The sequence below is a fragment of the Herpailurus yagouaroundi genome, unplaced genomic scaffold (assembly GCF_014898765.1).
Source record: "Herpailurus yagouaroundi ecotype Mexico unplaced genomic scaffold, PumYag 160, whole genome shotgun sequence".
NCBI lineage: Eukaryota > Metazoa > Chordata > Mammalia > Carnivora > Felidae > Herpailurus > Herpailurus yagouaroundi.
Genome location: NW_024412401.1, coordinates 7,228,236 through 7,248,564, shown reverse-complemented (window position 1 = coordinate 7,248,564; position 20,329 = coordinate 7,228,236). Strand labels below are relative to the sequence as shown.

General features: G+C 36.9%; 1 protein-coding gene across 1 annotated transcript in view; it reads left to right on the top strand.

Annotated features, from left to right (window-relative positions):
* Window positions 1–2,687: 2,687 nt before the first annotated feature.
* HAUS6 (HAUS augmin like complex subunit 6) overlaps window positions 2,688–20,329 on the top strand; it is a 39,435-nt gene continuing 21,793 nt past the window's right edge. Inside the window, exons 1-8 of the mRNA XM_040481348.1 lie at window positions 2,688–3,078; window positions 7,654–7,749; window positions 9,384–9,462; window positions 9,996–10,128; window positions 13,602–13,749; window positions 16,009–16,074; window positions 16,606–16,654; window positions 19,715–19,885. Of these exons, the coding sequence (XP_040337282.1) occupies window positions 2,951–3,078; window positions 7,654–7,749; window positions 9,384–9,462; window positions 9,996–10,128; window positions 13,602–13,749; window positions 16,009–16,074; window positions 16,606–16,654; window positions 19,715–19,885 (870 nt within the window). The 5' untranslated portion in view covers window positions 2,688–2,950. The remainder of the gene's footprint in view (window positions 3,079–7,653; window positions 7,750–9,383; window positions 9,463–9,995; window positions 10,129–13,601; window positions 13,750–16,008; window positions 16,075–16,605; window positions 16,655–19,714; window positions 19,886–20,329) is intronic.

The following is a 20,329-nucleotide window of genomic DNA, read 5'->3' as shown; positions in this document are numbered from 1 at the left end:
AGAGAGAGAGAGAGAGAGAGAGAGAGAGAGAGAGAGAGAGAGAGTAAGCCGGCTCTCTTGTGACTCCCCTAAGGGTATTAATCCTATTCAGGAGGGTTCTACCCTGATGACTTCATTTAATGCTAATTACCTCCCAGAGACCCCGCTTTCTAATACCGTCACATTGAGGAATAGGATTACAATATAGGAATGGAGTGGGGGGAGAGGGAGGCACAAACATTCAGTTCATAACAAACAATAAATTAGAATTTTCATTTTGCAATCCCCAAGGAATTAATAGACCTAGGCATTTAGCATCAACACCTGTCAGTGGCATAAATGAAGCTATGTACTGCCTGAAACAACATACATCAACTATCATCTAAACTTGCCAAAGGGATCATACCTGAATGTCATCAATCCTCTGGATCCAGGTGTCATTTTGAAGGAAATACAGAAGATAGAGACGGAGAAGAACGTGTTGAACTGCAGCAAGGATGCAGTTGTAAGAAAACATTATAAGAAAAAATTGTAAGGAAAAAAAGGAGAGGGGGAGGATGGAGGAAAGCCTGTATATTAAGTGATATTATTTAAAAAGAACCCAACCCTGTGAAAGACTAAAAAAAAAAAAAAAGGAAAAGGTAAGGGAAATACAAATAGTGTCTAGAGAAGTACACTTAGGTGGTAAAACTGTAAGACAATGCAAAGAAGTGATTACTATAAAAGTGAGAATGGTGTTTATTTTGGGGGAAGTGAGGGGTTTCTGGGATGGCTGGAAAAGTTTTACTTCTTGTCCTTGGTGGTGGTCACAAGGGCTTCACCTACAATAATACATTAAGCTATTTTTTTAGCAAGTAAATTGGATTGCTGGCATGTAAATCTTGAGTGGATTGGCACATGAATTTGCTGTTTTCTGAACTTAATTCTCTGGCCTTTCCATGCTTTATTTATGCTACCCAATACCCATTGAATAAAACTCCTTCAGAAGCAGTTTCGATGCTTGCGAAAGAAGAATGCCAATTGATATGAGTAGCTTTGGAAATTACTATTAGCAGTGAAGTGGGTATAGAAAACTTTGGGGAGGGGGTGCCTGGGTGGCTCAGCCAGTTAATCGCCCAACTTTGGCTAGGGTCATCATCTCACAGTTTGTGAGTTCAAGCCCCATGTCTGGCTCTGTGCTAACAGCTTGGAGACTGCTTCGGATTCTGTGTCTCCCCTTCTCTCTGCTCCTGTTCTGCTCATGCTCTGTCTCTCTCTCCTACAAAAATAAATAAACATTAAAAAAAATGAAAAAGAAAATTTTGGGGAGAAATTTTGTTGTAATAAGAAGTGGAGTAGTAGCTAGAAAGGCATTGGGGTCAATGGATTTTTTTTTTAAACAATGGAAGCACAGCATGTTTGTATACTTATGGGAAGAATTGGTAATGCAGGAGAGAATAAAGGACAGATGCTGGAGCAAACTCTTTGAGTAGGAGAAAATGAATACGACCTGTTGAATAAGTCAAAGGACTAATCTTAGGGAGGTGCACCTTAATTCAACCAGACTAATAAGATTAATGTAGGCAAAGATACAGGCAGGTTGGTAAACTGTTGATTGAAGGTCTTTCCTGGAAGCATCTATTAACTAAGGACAAAAGACATCATCGAGAGGAGGAGAAAGGAAGCATTGGACATTTAAGGGAAGAAGATATGTACAATTGTGTGGAGAGTGAGATTTGGGGTAAATAGGGTGGAGAGGGACAGGCCTAAGAGCCCATTGGAGGTGTCATGAATTTTCAGTGACAGCAGGCATCATGGTTGTGTTTAGGGGCTAAGTTGCAGTTGTGGGATAGGCAGAAAACTGGATGCAATAGGGACTTGGGTTCTGCCAGATAAGCCTGGCAAAGAGAAAAAGGGGCCAGATTATTGAGAAGAGTTCAAGGAACTGAGAGGCCAGGACACTGTAAGGTCATCTAAGTGGATACTGAAATCAGCAAAAATTATCCCAAGAGTAATGTGGGAGAGACAAGCAAGTCTAAATCTAAAAAATGAGGTCCAGCACCCCATCTTACACAAGACCTCTGGAAGCAAGAGTTGTGGGAGGAAGCATAAAATTCAAAGCAGCTGGTTTTAGTGAGGCAATAATTGCCAGAGGTGATAATAAGAAATAAGTATTATACCCCCCCCCCCCCCATTTCCAGGCACTGTTGTATATGGGGTGTGAGGGAGAAAACAGTCATCAGTAGAGAGGGTTGCAGGAGGACGCTGTATACTTAGGGGAGAGCCAGATTTCTTACAGCAGGAAGAAGAAAGGAACATTTAGCATTTGAGGGCACACAAGATTTTACTAATAATAGACCTGGGGCTTAGTGGTTAGATGTGTTTAGATCTCACAGCTAGTGAGACAGGTGAAGATGGAACCCAATGCTTTTTCACTACACCGAGTCTGAATCCTAAATATACGGCTTTTAGCCAATGAAATAGACCTACATGAGCAAAAAGAATGAGAGATACTAAAAATCAGAAAGCGCGAAGCTGCACAACCCTGCAAGATACTTTTTGCAGTTACCCAAGAGCAAAAGAGTCGCTGGCAGCGCAATGCAGTGTGGGTCTTGTAGTGTTTCGTCTGGGTCTGACGGAAAGGGAGGGAGCGAAGGGCGCTTTGCATGGCGGGAGATATAGTCGGCCGAGGAAGTCCCTCCTCCCCCGGAAGCAGGGCAGCGCCGGCGTTTACCGCCTTTCCGGAAGCGCGGGAGTCTTGGTCTCTATTACCTTCGCTTAGGCAGTTGTACCGTAGTACCGTTAGGTTCTTCATTTCCCTGAGACTTTACGGCCGTTTGAGGTGAAATGGCTCCGGGCGAGAGAGGAACAAACGGTGGCAATGGAGCGGCCGCCACTACCTCAGGCTGCCCGTAGGGAGGGAGCATGAGGGGCCTCTGAGTCGTTTGGGCCTGCCCTTAGTTCCTTTGCAGTAATACTGCCTACCGCGAAGATGAGCTCGGTCTGGGTCACCTCTTTCGAGAAGGAGCATCTTTGGATGTATCTGCAGGCGCTCGGCTTTGAGCCAGGCCCGGCCACCATTGCCTGCGGAAAGATCGTGTCTCACACGCACCTCGGAGTGTAAGAAGCCTCGGGCTGGCGGGGCGGGGGAGTCCGAGCCCAGACGCGTTGGTGTGACCCACCCTTTCGCGGACCTGGCAGGTTGATGAATCGAGCGGTCGAGCGGTTACTTTGTGCCAGCAGTGGCTACAAAGCCCTTGCTCCCAGTGGCTGCCAGCCTGGTGGCAGAAGCTAATAATTGTGGGACCGTGCCGGGAGCGCTTTGTAGGGGAGCAATGTCTGCAGTTGGGGCAGAACTGGAGGGACAGCTTAATTCTGCTTTAGTGTTGACGTTGGGTGGTCTGTGAAGTTGAGGGAGGGGTGGCAGTGGAAGGGTGTGGGAACAGTATGTGCAACGGCTTTAGGACTCAAGGGAGCCTTTTAATTTTAAGGTGGTTCTTTATAATTTTTACTTTTTGAATTAGCAAAAACTATTTTTTCTGTAGTAAGCAAAAAAAAAAAGGTAGAAAAGGGTATTAAGTTGGATAGTAAAAGGACCTTTGTCACTGGTATAATAGTTATCATAAATCTAAATACTTTATGTTTCTGTGTCTAAACTTACCAACTTTAGAGTATTATCTTACCCGCTGTAGGCCAAGAGAAATTTGAGATACATAGGCTATTTCCTGTCCTCAGTCTTTTGACTTTTCTGATTATTTGAGTTCTTAGAGCGGCAGTATTTATTTATTTATTTTTAATTTTTATTTTAGAGAGAGCGTGAGTGGAGGAGAGGGGCAGAGAGGGAGAGAGAGAGAGAGAGAGAGAGAGAAAGAGAGAAAGAATTTCTTAAGCAGGCTGCATACTTCGTGCCCAGCTGGACTGCAGGGCTTGATCCCCTAACCGTGGGATTAAGACCTGAGATGAGATCTAGAGTCAGACACTCAACGACTGAGCCACCCAGGTGCCCCATAGATGTCCTCTTTAAAATGCTTCAAGCATGAATGTACCATCAAATTTATTTCAAAAAATTTTTAAAGATTTTTTATTCACTTACATTTATATATCATAAAATTCATTGTTTTTTTAGTGAAGTCCTAGGATTTTCTAGTTTCTGTGCAGAAGTAGTTGTGTAACCGCTTATAAAGTTAAACATATGCTTAACATATATGATCCAACAATTTCATTCCTGAGTATTTGCCCAGAAGATTTGCACTTTGGAAAAATCATTCTGGTTGTATTACAGAGAATAAATTAGAGGGGGAATTAGAACTTTGCAGTTAGATAGGCCTAAACTAAGGCAGCAATGAGAATGGAAAGAAAGGGTGATTCATTCAGTTTGTTTATTCAACAGGTATTAATCGAACCCAGTATTGGACTAGATGTACAGTGGTGAACAGAATAGACATAAATTTTTCCCTTACAGAGTATCAGTCTAGTGGATGAACAAACCTTCATTCAACAAATATCTTTTTTTTTAAATTTATTAGGCACATCGTTTAATGTCTCTAATTCTCTCTTCAAACAGTTTATCTAGTGAGTTATAACAGTTATCTCAAAAAGAAGGCAAGATGATTAAATCATAAATAGGTACAAAAGGCCAAGAATAGTGCTTGGGAATATAAGTTCCCAATACATATTAGGACTTTTCTCTTTATTAGTCAACTTTGTAGATTTTTTTTTAATTTTGTTTTTTTTTATTTTTTAAAATTTACATTCAAATGAGTTATCATATAGTGCAACAGTGATTTCAGGAGTAGATTCCTTCATGCCCCTTACCCATTTAGCCCATCGCCTCTCCCACAACCCCTCCAATAACCCTCAGTTCTCCATATTTATGAGTCTCTTCTATTTTGTCCCCCTCCCTGTTTTTATATTATTTTTGTTTCTCTTCCCTTATGTTCATCTGTTTTGTCTCTTAAAGTCCTCATATGAGTGAAGTCATATGATTTTTGTCTTTCTCTAACTAATATCACTTAGCATAATACCCTCCAGTTCCATCCACGTAGTTGCAAAAGGCAAGATTTCATTCTTTTTGATTGCCAAGTAATACTCCTCTGTATGTCTATACCACCTCTTCTTTATCCATTCATCCACCGATGGACATTTGGGCTCTTTCCGTACTTTGGCTATTGTTGATAGTGCTGCTGTAAACATGCGGGTGCATGTGCCCCTTTGAAACAGCACACCTGTATCCCATGGATAAATGCCTAGTAGTGCAATTGCTGGGTCGTAGGGTCTATTTTTAGTTTTTTGAGGAACCTCTATACCGTTTTCCAGAGTGGCTGCACCAGCTTGCATTCCCACATTCAACAAATGTCTTATTAAAAATTATAATAAGTGTCAAAGTGAAGACAACAGGGTACTATGTGAAAAAAATATCTGGTTTGAGAGATAAGGTAGGAGCTTCACTTGTGTTTGTTGAGGAATAGAAATAATTTCAAGGACAAAAGTGTTGTTTGACATAGGAGTAAGCATGGGAATTTTAACTCTTTTTTTTCAACACCAGAACATTGCTTTATGTGTTCATAGAAGGAGCATTCATGTATATTTGTCATGAATTCCAATGCCTCACAGCTCCTTTTGTAATTGCCTAACTTCTAAGCCAATTTCTTTTTAGATTCTGAAAATAAGGAACCACCCAATTGAGATATCCCTCAGATCATTGTTGAAAATGTATTGAATATGGAAATATCTCAGATCCCTGTTCTAAATGTTAAAAATATGTTATATTAAAATTTTTGTGCGACGCCTGGGTGCCTCAGTTGGTTGAGCCTCCGACTCTTGATTTCAGCTCAGGTTATGATCTCACAGTCTAGTGATTGAGCCCCAAGTCAGGCTCTGTGCTGAGCATGGTGCCTGCTTGGTCTTCTCTCTCATCTCTCTCTCAAAAAAAATTTATATTAGCACATAGAATATCCTTAGGTATACTGTATTATGTTCTAGTGAGTTTCTGTTTTTCTCTTTTTGATAATGTCTTCAGTTTCCTTGGAGACCTTTCCTTTATAGTTATTTGGTTCTTCTGCTTTTAACTTTTGTTGATACTCCAGTGGCAAGCTGTTCTCTTTTGCACCCATGCAAATGACCTTTTTATGCTAGAGTAATGGGGGAGCACTCTCATAATTTCTTATCTGATAACTTTGGCAGGTTATTTCTTTTCCTTCTTGAGTGTAAACTTTAACTTTATTGGGGGTGTGAACTTAAATTGCTTTTTTCATTTTCCATTCTACTACTCTGCCTTCACTGCTAGGCCTTTGAAAAATGGTGGCTGTATGGGCGCCTGGGTGGCGCAGTCGGTTAAGTGTCCGACTTCAGCCAGGTCATGATCTCGCGGTCCGTGAGTTCGAGCCCCGCGTCGGGCTCTGGGCTGATGGCTCAGAGCCTGGAGCCTGTTTCCGATTCTGTGTCTCCCTCTCTCTCTGCCCCTTCCCTGTTCATGCTCTGTCTCTCTCTGTCCCAAAAATAAATAAACGTTGGAAAAAAAAAATAAAAAATTAAAAAAAATTAAAAAAAAAAAAAAGAAAAATGGTGGCTGTATCTCCATGCCAAGTTTTCCTTGTTTTGCCCTGGAAGTTGGCATAGTGTAGCTTAAAATCCTACAGGTAGGCCATGGAGTGGAACACGGTGTCTGAGGTGGATCCTTTCATTCAGCAGGTTGTTGCTGTAGATGAAGTTCAGAAAACTCTCCTCCTCTTGGCTCTGACAGTTCCTGAAGCCTGAATTTTCTGTGTCTTACCAGACACCAAGGGTTGAGACAGGGGCGTGAGGAGTAGACATCCATTGTACAACAGTGGCTGATGACTCTGGCCCAGTGGCTGCCATAGTGCCCTTATGTTAACTCTTGATTCCTTATAGCATTTCTTACAAGGTTTAGTTTGTTGTTGTTATTTTTAACATGTTGTATTTTTTTAAGGCGTTGTCTTGATTAGCTAGGGAAGTCGGAAAAACCAAAACTTTAAAAGACTTGCTAGAATTACATTATATGATGGTGGTTCTGGAGTTAAAATGTAATGGTAAAGACATTGGACTCGGGTCAGATAACATACTTCAGATCACTGCTCTTGCACATCCTGGTTATATGATTTTGGGTAATTTTAGCAAACTAACCTCTAAATTAAAAAATTTTTCATCTGTATAATGAGAGTAATCAAACTACATTCTAATGTCATAAAATAATCCATGGTAAAACAGCTAGCACAGTATTTCATGGTTGTGGTGAAGATTAGATGACTTATTGCCTGTAAAAGGCTTAAAATAATACCTGGGAAGTGATAAACTATTATTAGTTACTTTTATTATTATTCAGTAAATGTTGGTTTGTATCATCTTCACCATGTCATAGGCCATAGTTTTCTCTTTACCTAATTAGGCTTTCCTTTTTTTGTACGATATTCTCATTGCAGTAAAGGAAGTTCTACCAGTTTTCTTCTATTTGATCTGTACTTTCAGACTCAGAAAGTAAAAGTTTATTGTTTTTCTTACTTATAAAAATGAACATGAATGAAAAATTAATTTGCCTTGACCTCCTGAAGAGAATTAAAAATATTAATTTGTGTTAAACTCTTACACAGCTTTTAATGATGTTTACTTTTATTAACTATTTCTTCTCCCCCTCCCCCCCCTTTTTTTTCCTGTTTCTATTTCTTTTTAAACTACTAGGAACATGTTTGACAAGCTGAATCGTGATGCCTTTCAAATCGTTTCTTATTTTTTGTTCCAAACGCTGGACCAGTCTCTCACCAAAGAAGTTTTCAAGTGAGTCAGGTTACTTTATTTTCTTTTTGTAGGTAGTCATTCTCTAATTTGAAAAGGGAGTATGCTTTGGTGTAAACCAGAATTTCAACTTTGGCCTTTCACTATTATTTTGAACGGACGTCACAAAAATCAGGTGTGAGTCTTAGAAATTTAGTTTTCAAGCTTTGTATATCTGAGTGATTTTTCTTTGGTACTTATCTTAAAATCATTGATTATTTCATGGATAAGATAGATTTTGTTTTATAAAATTATTTCCTAACATTTTTCATAATTATTAGGCAAAACAGTTAATTGGTACCAATCTATCTATATGGCTCACTTTGTCCTTACTTTGTTTTTTGCTGGATTACCCCCTGCCTTACTCCTTTTCCTGTAGGCAGTGTTACTTGTTTTATCTACTTTTACATTTAGATTTCTGTAAATCCTTATTATTTTTGTCGGTGATATACAAAAGTGTCAAATGCTGTAGGTGAAAATCATTCCTATTAAGCTTAGTCTCATGTTAGATACTGTTGAATATTAAATAGTTCAAGGAGGAGATAAAAACGTGAATACCCATTAACCTTGGTTCCAAGTTCTTTTGCATGTGATTTGGGTTTCCTTCGTCAGAAAAAGTGTTAAAATATGTTTTAATATTTATATTATGCCATTGTCCTCTTAAATAGAAAAGCAACAAGTAAATCATTTGTTTAGGCTTTGTTATTTTTGATAATTTATTCTTAATATTTTGTCTTCAGTTATGAGTGACCAGGAGAACAGGTATTTTTAAAACATTTTTTTGGAAATCTGTATCATTAAACTGTAGGGTTTTCTCTGCTAAATAAAAATAGATTTTCTGATTTTTTTTTTCCTGATGATAAACAAAATACAGCTCATTTTAAGCAATTCGAGAAATACAAAAAATGTAAGGAAGGAAGTAAAAATCATGCCTAAACTCACCAACCAGAAAATATCACTGTTGACATTCCAGCCTTTTAGTCTATTTATTCCGTGCATACTTAATTTTTTATATGACTATAGAATGTATTTTATGCTATAGAAACAAAAAAAATTGCCTCAGGATACAAATTTATCAGGGGAAAGCAATAGGTAAATTTTAAAGTCTATTATTTTTGACTAAAACAAAGGCAAAACTTTTTAATAATTTTATATCTTGTTTAAACACAAAACAGTAGCACACACTGAATATGATATGGATTATCTCTAGGAGTCAAAAGCTCTTATGTCATTCCTTCTGTACTCTTCCTGTGTAACGATGTTTCTCTCTCTCTCTCTCTTTCCAGGCTTAACGTACTAATTTATATATACCATCTTTATGCATTAGTCCAGTGAATCCATTGAGAGTGTGGTCTTTAGCTCATTCGTACTAATTTTAATGGTGATTCATTCCTTCACTTAACGTACCTATTCACTGATGATTTACAGTAAACTGACCTTAGTCTTATAGTTATTTAAAAAGAAGAAGACCCAATTTCTCACAAGTTGGTGTCTTTCTTTAGTTGAAATCTACAAATGTTAGTCTTGTTTCATTTAGCATTAATGTTTCTAGTGTAGGAAATAAGTTTCATGTTTAAAAATTTTGCTGAGTTTTTTTTTTTGTTGATATTTCTAATGCTTTTATATTTGTTTTTAAGGCTTTGTTGGCCTCCGTTTGACCAAAAAAGTGACACTGAATTCCGGAAACATTGCTGTGAATGGTTAAAAAAGATTTCTGTAAGTATTCTCTTTCTGGAAGATACAAACTTTAAGAAGTTAGAAACTACATTAAATTTTTTGTTCTGGCTTTATTGAAATGTAATTATACATTAAATTTTTGGAGGTGAAATCTTTTTATCTCTCTTAACGTTCACAGTATAATAGCAAGGAAATATTTGTTAGAATAACACTTTTGGATGGTTTTGGTTAGTATTCTATTTCTAGGAAATCAGCTCTATTGGCTAGATGCATTGGAAATAGGCTTTTGAGTTCCTAGGATTTTATATCATAGTTTTTGTTTAAAGAAAACTTTTTTTGACCGTAGATTATTTTAGCTTGTGTCCCCACATAGTATCAATAATTGTGGCTTTATATTGTAATTATTTTTTGTGACCCAGTCCACCAAGAATTTAGAAAGATTCAAATAGTCAGCTTCTGGTTCAAGTGGACTAATCCTGTTCAGTCCTGTTATGCTACAAAAACAGTATGATATAAGTATAAAGGTTATTATTGATAAGGTCTTCAAATCATCTGATTTCTTTTTTCCATAGGCTGAATGTGGAAGTGGCTTTCCTCAAGTTGTTGGTTCACTATTTCTTTCTCCTGGTGGTCCTAAATTTATTCATCTGATGTATCATTTTGCAAGATTTGTTGCAATAAAATATATAAAAACCCATTCTAGAAGTAAGTTAAATTTTTAGTAGGATTTTTTTTTGTTTTGAGTTTAAAATTTTTATTGTTCTTCATAATGTATGAATCATAAAGAGATTTTAATACAAGGTAAGATAAAAACATTAATTTACCTCAAAAGATATATAGTTAATATTCTACTGGTACTGTAGTTTGAAAGTTTCTAATGAATATAAGTAACTATTCAGATTATTTTTGTATGTCCTATTACAGGGATTGGGAAACATTTTCTGTATAAGGCTAGATGGTAAATATTTTAGGCTTTGTGGATTACACAGGTCTCTTTCTCATGTACTTCTTTGTAGGTTTTTTTTTTTAAAAAATGCAACCCTTTGGGGTGTTCGGGTGGTTCAGTTGGTTAAGTGTCTGACTCTTGATTTCAGCTCAGGTCATGATCTCATGGTTTGAGTTCGAGCCCTGCAACAGGCTCTGTGCTGACAGTGCGGAGTCTGCTTGGGATTCATTCATATTCTCTCTCTCTCTCTGTTTTTCTCCCTTCCTCCCCCTCACCCACTCACGTCCCTCTCGCTCTCTCTCTGTGTCTCAAAATAAACGAACTTAAAAAAAGAATACAACCCTTTAAAAACATAGAAAGCATTCCTAGCTTGCTGACCTGACAAAACTAGCCAGAGGGCTAAATTAAACTTGCAGGTTATAGTTTGCCTCTACTACATTGTATTAAATGTTGTGTTGTGTGAGGTTTACTTTGGCTGCTATCAATGTGTTTAATTTTTTTGTTAGAAATTGCTGTTGTAAAGGGATTTGATCTGTTTCCTCATTCATGGAAACAAAATATTTGATTTTTAAGCTAAGACCTAAAAAGCATTCTTAAAAGAATGCTATTTGTAGTTTATTAAATATGCTTTTCTGTTTAATTGGTTTATGCTCATAAAACACGAGTAAGAAAGTACAGAAAAGTGGATGCGACAAAACCCCATCTGTCTTCCAGTTTCTGCAGACAACCATTGCTGACATTTTATATCATTTATTTTCTTTTAATATTAAAAAACTTTTTTATACATATTATTTCTATACATTTTAATTATTTTGAATAGGTAATATTTTTCATTATTCAAAATCAAAAAGTGAAAAAATTTATCTTTCACTTCTGTGCTCTACCTAGTTTGCCTTCATAGAAGCAAGCAGTGTAATCCACAATACAGGCCAATACATATTTATATATTATACATATATTTATACATATATTCTTTTTTTTAAATCCTAAATGGTGACATGCATTGGGTTTTGAATCTTGTGTTTTTCACACAACAGTATATATTGGAGATCATCTCATATTAGTTCATAGAGCTTTCTTCCTTATTCTCTTTTTAGAACAGCATATTTGAATGGATATACCATTATATATATATAGTATATGTATACATTATATGTATATGTATTTATATGTATTTTTTAATTAAAAAAGTTTTTTACATTATATATATTTAATTTTTTTAATGCTTATTTATTTTTGAGAGAGTTATAGAGTACGAGCAAGGAGGGTCAGAGAGAGAGGGAGACACAGAATCAGAGGTAGTCTCCAGGCTCCTGTCTGTGCTGTCACCACAGAGCCTGATACAGGACTTGAACTCACAAATCGTAAGATCATGACCTGAGCTGAAGTCAGATGCTTAACCGACTGAGCCACCCAGGCACCCCACAGTGTATTTTCTAACTAGTCTTCTGTTGACAGACATTTGGCTTCCCCCCCCCCCCCCGCCCTTTTTTTGTTTTGTTTTTGCTACAAAAACAGTGCTACATTGACAAGCTTTATCCATATATGACTTTGTGTGTATCTGTGTATATGCACGTACATACACACATATACATGTATGGTGTGTGTGTGTATATATGTATATGTAATTCCTGAAGACTGCTTCCAGGGTCAAATTTCCAGATTTCTAATTTGCTGGTTATTATCAGATTGTTTTCTGTAGGGATTGGATGATTTATGCTTCTATCACCAGTGTACAGTGAATGTCTGTTTTTTCCAAAGGCTCAACAACATTGTGTGTGGTCACACATCTTATCTTTTCAGCCTGATAGATTAAAATGGAATCTCAGGGTAGTTTTAATTTGTATCTCTCTTATTATTTAGTTAGATTGAAAGTTGTTTCATATATTTAAGAGCAATTCATATTCTTTTTGCATTCTGTAATCGTCCATTTTTCTCTTACGTTACTGCTCTTTTTTATTATAGGAGCTCTTAATGTCCTTTCTCTGTGATGTGATATGTGAACCTTCTTTTTCAGTTTATATTCTTTGCTTGATTTTTAAAAACTTATACATGTGATCTTGCTGTATAAATATATGCATATTTAAAATTTAAAAAAAATTTTTTTTTTTTTAACATTTATTTATTGTTGAGAGACAGAGAGATACAGAGAGTGAGCAGGGCAGGGGCAGAGAGAGCTGGAGACACAGAATCCGAAGCAGCTCCAGGCTCTGAGCTGTCAGCACAGAGCCCGACGCGGGGCTCGAACCCACAGACCGTGAGATCATGACCTGAGCCGAAGTCAGTCGCCCAACCGAGCCACCCTGGCGCCCCTGCATATTTAAAATTTAACGCAACATAAGCATTGCTACCAGTTTTTCTTTTAGTAGATGGTCTATTCCAATTACATGTAGCCCAAACTATTTTATATGAAATACATGTGGTTGGATTTAGCAAGAGTTTACTGTGCATAAGACTTCTAAGCATGAGTTGTCCTGTTTCTGATTGGAAGTAATTCCAGTCAACATGTTCAGTCTCTGGATGACTTCTACATTCAGTAAACTAATCCCCAGTTAAATATTTAGAAATTAGGTTTCTTTGGAGTTAACACTAGGACTTGGATTAGTAGTGCTAAGTGCAATGAGGTGATCCCTGTTTTTCAGAATATGCATTGTTATTGTATTGAATCATCTTAGAGCAGGATGTGGACTCTGAAATGTTTGGACGGATTGTTCTCAGGATCTGCTTTGATCATTAGTAACATAGCTAAGAATTATTTGAGAAGTAGAGACTGGTTTTAGTTGGTTGTCCTATTAGTCTTACTAGGTAGAAAAATAAACTGATGGCAGCAAAGGTGGTGGTGTGATCTCACCTCATCTCTTTTAATTGATTTTCTTCCTTTGTTGTGAAAAGATTCTGTTAAGAGTAAGAAGTTCATGTATAAGAAAGTATTTGTTCAAGGCTATATCAAGCTGTGATAATAAGAATTATTTGGGACAGATGGACTCTCAAAGTTTTTAATTACATAAAAGAACTTAACTTCAGATACCATTTTTAGTTGTCTGCCTAAAACTGGGTTTCCTTGTTTTTGTTAAAATTAATTGTATCTTTCTTGTGGATGTGGCATACCTGCTTTTAAGGAGTTGTTAGTTGTATGAGTTGTTAATCTCTTAAAATTAATAAATTTCAACCTTTTTGATATCCATTAGCTTTAAGTCAAAGTTTTCTGTGATCTTATTTGTGTTCCATGTAGATTCATCTATACATTTTACAGAGACATTTAATGTAAAGCCACAAGATATGCATAAATGCATTGCCAGATGCCATATAGCACGCAATAGATTTTTACATATTTTGCAAAGAGAAGATTGTGTTATCCGAGAGTATCAGGAAAATGCACAGTAAGTAATACTTTGATAGTTAGAAAATGAAATTTCCTTTCTTTTTGAGCAAATGTCATCAATATACTTTGAGTGGCAATAATCCATGCCTACCTCAGAATGTTTCCATTTTATTTTATTTTTTTATTTTTATTTTTTTAATGTTTATTTATTTTTGAGACACAGAGAGACAGAACATGAATGGGGGAGGGTCAGAGAGAGGGAGACACAGAATCTGAAACAGGCTCCAGGCTCTGAGCTGTCAGCCCAGAGCCCGACGCGGGGCTCGAACTCACAGACTGCGAGATCATGACCTGAGCCGAAGATGGCCGCTTAACCGACTGAGCCACCCAGGCACCCCAGAATCTTTCCATTTTAAAGCCAGATAACTACTTCTTTTTTAAAAATGTTTTATTTATTTGTTTATTTTTGAGAGAGAGAGAGAGAGAAGGAGCAGGAGCGAGTGAGCATGTGCGCATAAGCAGGGAAGGGACAGAGAAAGAAGGAGACAGAATCCCAAGTAGGCTCCAAGTTGTTAGTGCAGAGCCTGATGTAGGGCTTGAACTCATGAACTGTGAGATCATGACCTGAACGAAAACCAAGAGTCAGATGCTTTAACTACCTGAGCCACCCAGGCACCCCAAAGCCAGATAACTTCTTCTTTTTTTTTTTTTTTTTTAATTTTTTCTTAATGTTTATTTATTTTTGAGACAGAGACAGAGCATGAACGGGGGAGGGGCAGAGAGAGAGGGAGACACAGAATCTGAAACAGGCTCCAGGCTCTGAGCTGTCAGCACAGAGCCCTACGCGGGGCTTGAACTCATGGACCGCGAGATCATGACCTGAGCCGAAGTTGGACGCTCAACTGACTGAGCCACCCAGGCGCCCCCCAGATGACTTCTGAATAAAGTTTGTTTTTTGTTTTTTGGGTTTTGTTTTTGGTTTTGTTTTGTTTTGTTTTGTTTTTAAAGGAGGCTGCACACTCAGTGTGGAGCCTAGTGCAGGGCTTGAACTCATGACCCTGAGATCAAGACCTGAGCTGAGACCAAGAGGCAGATGTTTAACTGGCTGAACCACCCAGGTGACCCCTTGAATAAGATATTTTAAATTACGAATACTGTAAATTAAAGTTTAGAGAAAGGGAAAATATTACCTTAGTTTAAGAATTTAGGGGCTCCTGGGTGGCTCAGTCAGTTGAGCGTCCGAGTTTGGCTCAGGTCATGAAATCACGGTTCATGGGTTCAAGCCCTGCATCAGGCTCTGTGCTGACAGCTCAGAGCCTGGAGCCTATTTAGATTCTGTGTCTCCCTCTCTCTCTGCCCCTCCCTCACTCGCGCTCTGTCTCCCTGTGTCTCAAAAATAAATAAACATTAAAAAAAAATTTAAACAACAAAAAAAAGAATTTAGTATCTTAGGTGTTTTTTCTTTTTATAACATGGATTTACATTTTTAAGCTGTAATTATAGCGCTCATTATATTTTGTATCCTTTTTCTCTTCATATTTCATTTTGTAAATTTTTCCATATTGCCATAGTATATTGCTCATTTACATATTTACTAAAATTAAAAAAATTGTTTTTAAAAATTAAAACAATTTTATTTTTTAATTTTTAAAGTGTATTGCTTTTAATATTTAATGGTTTATTGAATATCTGTTAAGTAGATACTCCTTTAAGTAGGTATTCCATAGTTTCTTTAACCATTTCATACTATTTTATATTTAAGTTCATTCTGTCAACAAATTTTTATTTGAGTTACTTCTGTCTGCTGGGTATTGTTTAGCACTGGTCCTACAGCATTAATTAAGACAGGCAAGGTTCCTACTCTCAAGAAATAGAGTATGTTTAATTTTTTATGATTATAAACAACTCTAGTAAGGTAACTTTTTAAATGCTGTGTTATTTGTTGTGAAAGCTAGAAAATCCTTTGAAATCACCTTGAAACTACAATGTCGTCTGTCTTAGGTAACATTTAACTTTATCCCGTATGTATGTGATAGAAGCATTAGAGAGCAGGATAGTCTTACCTCCAACATTTTTACTTGAAGTCAGAGTGTCTATGAGCCAAGAGGTCCTGGTCCATCTCAATAGCAACCTCTATGTTAGATCACTCTATAACTCTTAAAGGACTCTAGAGTCCTTTAGCTGGCTGCTGGGTGTATTTGGAAGATTAGTCTTCAGAAGTCTTGAGCAAAGATAAGAAATGGGGGTAAATATCAAAGTAGGCTATACCAGTTAATTATAATGGAATTATAGTCGTCATTTATATGTTTTCTTACAGATTGTCAGTTAAACAAGTACAAAATTTGAGATCAGAGTGTATGGGACAGGAAAACCAAATAAAAAAGTAAGTGACTTTTAGATTAGAGCTGAAAGTTGCCTTAGTTTAGCTCCTGGATTTTACTAGTAAGGAAACTGAGAGTCTCAGAAATATCAGTTAAAATAGTGTTATCAATAGCTACATGATAGGATTAGAACATAATTCGATTCCTAGTCCAGTTCTTCTAATAAATTTATTGCTTTGAGCTAGAATTTCATTTTTGTTTTTATTGTTTATTTTAATTTATATATTTATTTGAGAGAGAGAGAGCATGCGCGTGCGTACACAGGTAGGGGAGGGGCAGAGATAGAGAGAGGGAGAAAGAGAATTCCAAGCAGGTTTTACACTGTCAGCGCAGAGCCCAACCTCACGAGCTGTGAGGTCATAACCTGAGCTGAAGTCAGATGCTTAACTGACTGAGCCACCTGGTGCCTGATTTTTGTTTTTAATTAGAATGGTTTTTAGTGAGTGGGTTTGTAGATCTGTTTGCTTTTTGGGTGGTAAATTACCATGTGATTTTTAAAGAATGGCTAATGAAATAATTTAATTTTTAACCAGAATGGAACCCTATGATGACCAAAGTAATATACAAGAGAAAATCCAAAAGGTGAGGCAACTTTTTAAGGGACAGATTTAATCTCTTACTTTTGTCATATGTGATCTTTACTCATTTGGACTCTTTATTTTGTCTTTATCATTTCTTTTTGTAAGACTGTTACTATTTTTTAAAACTCATAAGTGATATATTACAGTGTCAACAGGATGCTTCTAAAAAGCATGAATATAATTGAAAAATTAGCTTATAATTTGTAAGACTATATACAAAGGCAGTGTTAAATATTGTTAATTTAAAATCTTTCATGTCAGCAAGAAAAGTTGAGCCTGATTGATTGTAACTTAATCAGTAGTATTAATTTATCTAAATCAAATATGTTATCTGAAGGGAGATGGTAAGTATGGAAGAAAAATGAGAAGTCACATTGAGGCTGGCTTGGCAGTAGGGAGGAATCTGCTAGATAGACATAAATGATACGAGGTTTTCAGAGGTTGGCTTTGATGTGAGATTGGAGTGTTTTCTTAGGTCTTTGTGTGTAGATGAAATCTCTGTCCAGCTCCTTGTTCTGCTTTTATGATCACCAGGCTGCTTTGGGTGTTAATTTGGCTTTCCAGGCATTTTGTCACTGGAAAAGGTGAGTGCCCTCCTCAGGAAATAATTATTCATCCATTCAGTGAATTTTTTTTTTTTTTTAATGTTTATTTACTTGAGAGAGGGAGAAAGAGAGAGAGCGAGAGAGAGGAAGAAGGAACATGAGTGGTGGAGGGGCAGAGGGAGAAGGAGAGAGAATCCTAAGCAGGCTCAGTGCCGTCAGCGCAGAGCCCGACATGGGGTTCAATCTCATGAACTGTGAGGATCATGACCTGAGCTGGAATCAGGAATTGGACACTTAGCTGACTGAGCCACCCAGGCGCCCCCCAATTCATTGAATTTTTATTGATCACTGCCATGTGCGAGGCATTCTTCTACATATTATACCTACAGTAGTGAAGGAAAGAGGCAAAGTCACTCTTTTGTGGATCTTCCAACTTAGTGAATATGAATATTCCTATTACTGAACATTATATCTTTGATTGTAAATTTAATAGGTTGAGGTGAAACATGTTAAAGTTTTCACATTGATCTCTCCTGAGTTTGTTTAATGTTCACTTTGCCCAAATCCAGTCAGTTTTTAGCCATTGACAAGATAAAAGTAAATTTGATAATCAGATCCTGGATCTTTGTTCACCAAAGAAATGTCATCCTGTGAGACCTCTAGACCATGGGAAGACAAACACAAACATGGGTATAATTATTCTATTTACCTACCTACCTCCCACTTTTATAAATTCTTTTGAGGCATTATATACAAACAAAAAAGTGCAAAAATCTTAAGTGTATATCTTGAAAAAATTTCACAGAGTGATACACCCATGTAACCAGCATATAGTTTAACAGAACATTACTCCAGAAGCCTCAAGCCCCTTTTCATTCACAACCATTTCCTCCCCCCAAAACTAAATACTTTCCTCCCTTCTTAAAGATTTATTTGCCTTTTTTGAACTCTATATAAAAGGGAGCATATAGAATATATTTTTTTATATTTGTCTTCTTTGACTCATGCTGTTTTATCCATGCTGTTGTGTATGTAGGTCATAGTATGTTCATTCCCAATACTATGTAGTATTCTATTTTATGACTATAGCACGACATACTTTTTTTTTTTTACTCTAGGTAAACTTTTGGGTTAATTGCAATTTTTGATTTTTACAAATATAAATGTTATGAACATTCTTAAAAAATTTTTTTTTGTTATCTCAATTGAAGTATAGTTGACACATAATGTTAGAGTAGTCTCAGGTGTATAGCATAGTGATTGGACAACTGTGTTATGCTGTGTTCACCATAAGTATAGCTACTGGGACGCCTGGGTGGCTCAATTATTTGAGCGTCTGACTCTTGGTCTTGGCTCAGGTCATGATCCCAGAGTCATGGGATTGAGCTCCACATAGGACTCTGTGCTAAGTGTGGAAACTGCTTAAGATTCTCTCTCTCTCTTGTTTTCTCTCCCTCTTCCTCTCTCCCACTCTCTCCCTACCTTCCTCCCTCTCTCCCTCTGAACCCCTGCTGTAGTGTGTGTGCGCTTGCTTTCTCTCTGAAATAAGCAAGTGTAGCTATCATCTATAAACATACTTATATATGAATTTTAATGAACATAGACATGTTAATATATGCCTAAGATTCTTTGCTTTTTTTTTTTTTTTTTTGAGAGAGAACACACAGGTGCAGGCACACATGAGCAGGGGAGGGACAGAGAGAGGGAGAGAAAGAATCCCAAGCAGGCCCCATGCTGTCAGTGCACGGTTCATGAGCTCAGTCCCATAAACTGTGAGATCATGACCTGAGCCAAAATCATGTGTTGGAGCCTCAACCAACTGAGCCACCTAAGATTCTTAGCTTTTAAAGGAGAGTGGTTTTTTTGGGGTGCCTGGGTGGCTCAGTCTGTTAAGTGTTCGACTTCAGCCCAGGTCATGACCTTGTGGTCTGTAGGGTCAAGCCCCCGAGTCAGGCTTTGTGTGACAGCTTAGAGCCTGGAGCCTGCTTTGAATTCTGTCTCCCCCTCTCTCTGCCCCTCCCCCGCTCACACCTCTGTCTCTTTCTCTTAAAAGTAAATAAACATTAAAAAAATAATAAAGGAACATGGTTTTTCACATTTTTACCTTTTGAAACTTGAATAACTCTTAAAATTGATGTGTAGTATTTTTTTTTTTCCCTCCTGAAAATCTTTATTATTTCTCCCTGAAAAGTTTCTGTTAGATTGGTGGCATATCAAAACACAGGAAATGCTAATTGCATCTTGGTACCATGCGATTTTTTAGATTTTTTTGAAAATCATGGTTGGCTAAAATCTTCTGAGAAATTCTTCAGTTTTAAAGCCCCTTTGGAAGTAGTATCAGTACTTTTAGATGGTTAATTAATTAATTAATTAATTTTAGTGCTTTTAGATGGTTAATTTTCTCGCCAGAAATCATTCCAGGAATACTTTATTCCTGGGAGTGAGTATATATTTGTGTTTTACATTACTTTGATGTATGTACAGATTATGTATAGATCTTCTCTCTGTTTTCAAAGGTGCGGTCATTGTGGGCCTCAGTGAATGAAACACTCACGTTTTTGGAAAAAGAAAGAGAAGTTGTTAATGCAGTCCTTAGTCTTGTTAACCAGTATACTTTAGATGGAACTAATGTCGCTATCGATATTCCAAGGCTCTTACTTGACAAAATTGAGAAACAAATGGGTCAGGTAAGCATTTGATATAAAAGAAGTTTTTGGAAGAACTCTCTTCATGAAATTATTTTACATATGTATATTTTGCATATATATATATATATATACACACACACACTAAAATATATGTATTTAATATATAGTATGTATTATATATAGCAAATACATAATAAATATTGTATATTTTTCTTAAAATTTTTTTGTCTTCAGAATTTATTTTTGTGAATATATTTAGTAAAACTTTCATAAAGGGCTGTTGGTGTGTGTGTATACACACACACACACACAAGCTTTTATTAATTTGTTCATTTCTTTTATGGTGCTACATCATACAGTGTAGAGAGGAGAAGGAGGTTACTTAGTAGGAAGACGATCTGGTATAGTTCTTTAAAGTTTATTAATTTATTTTTGAGAGAGCACAAGCAGGGAAGGGGCAGAAAGGGAGAGAGGGAGACACAG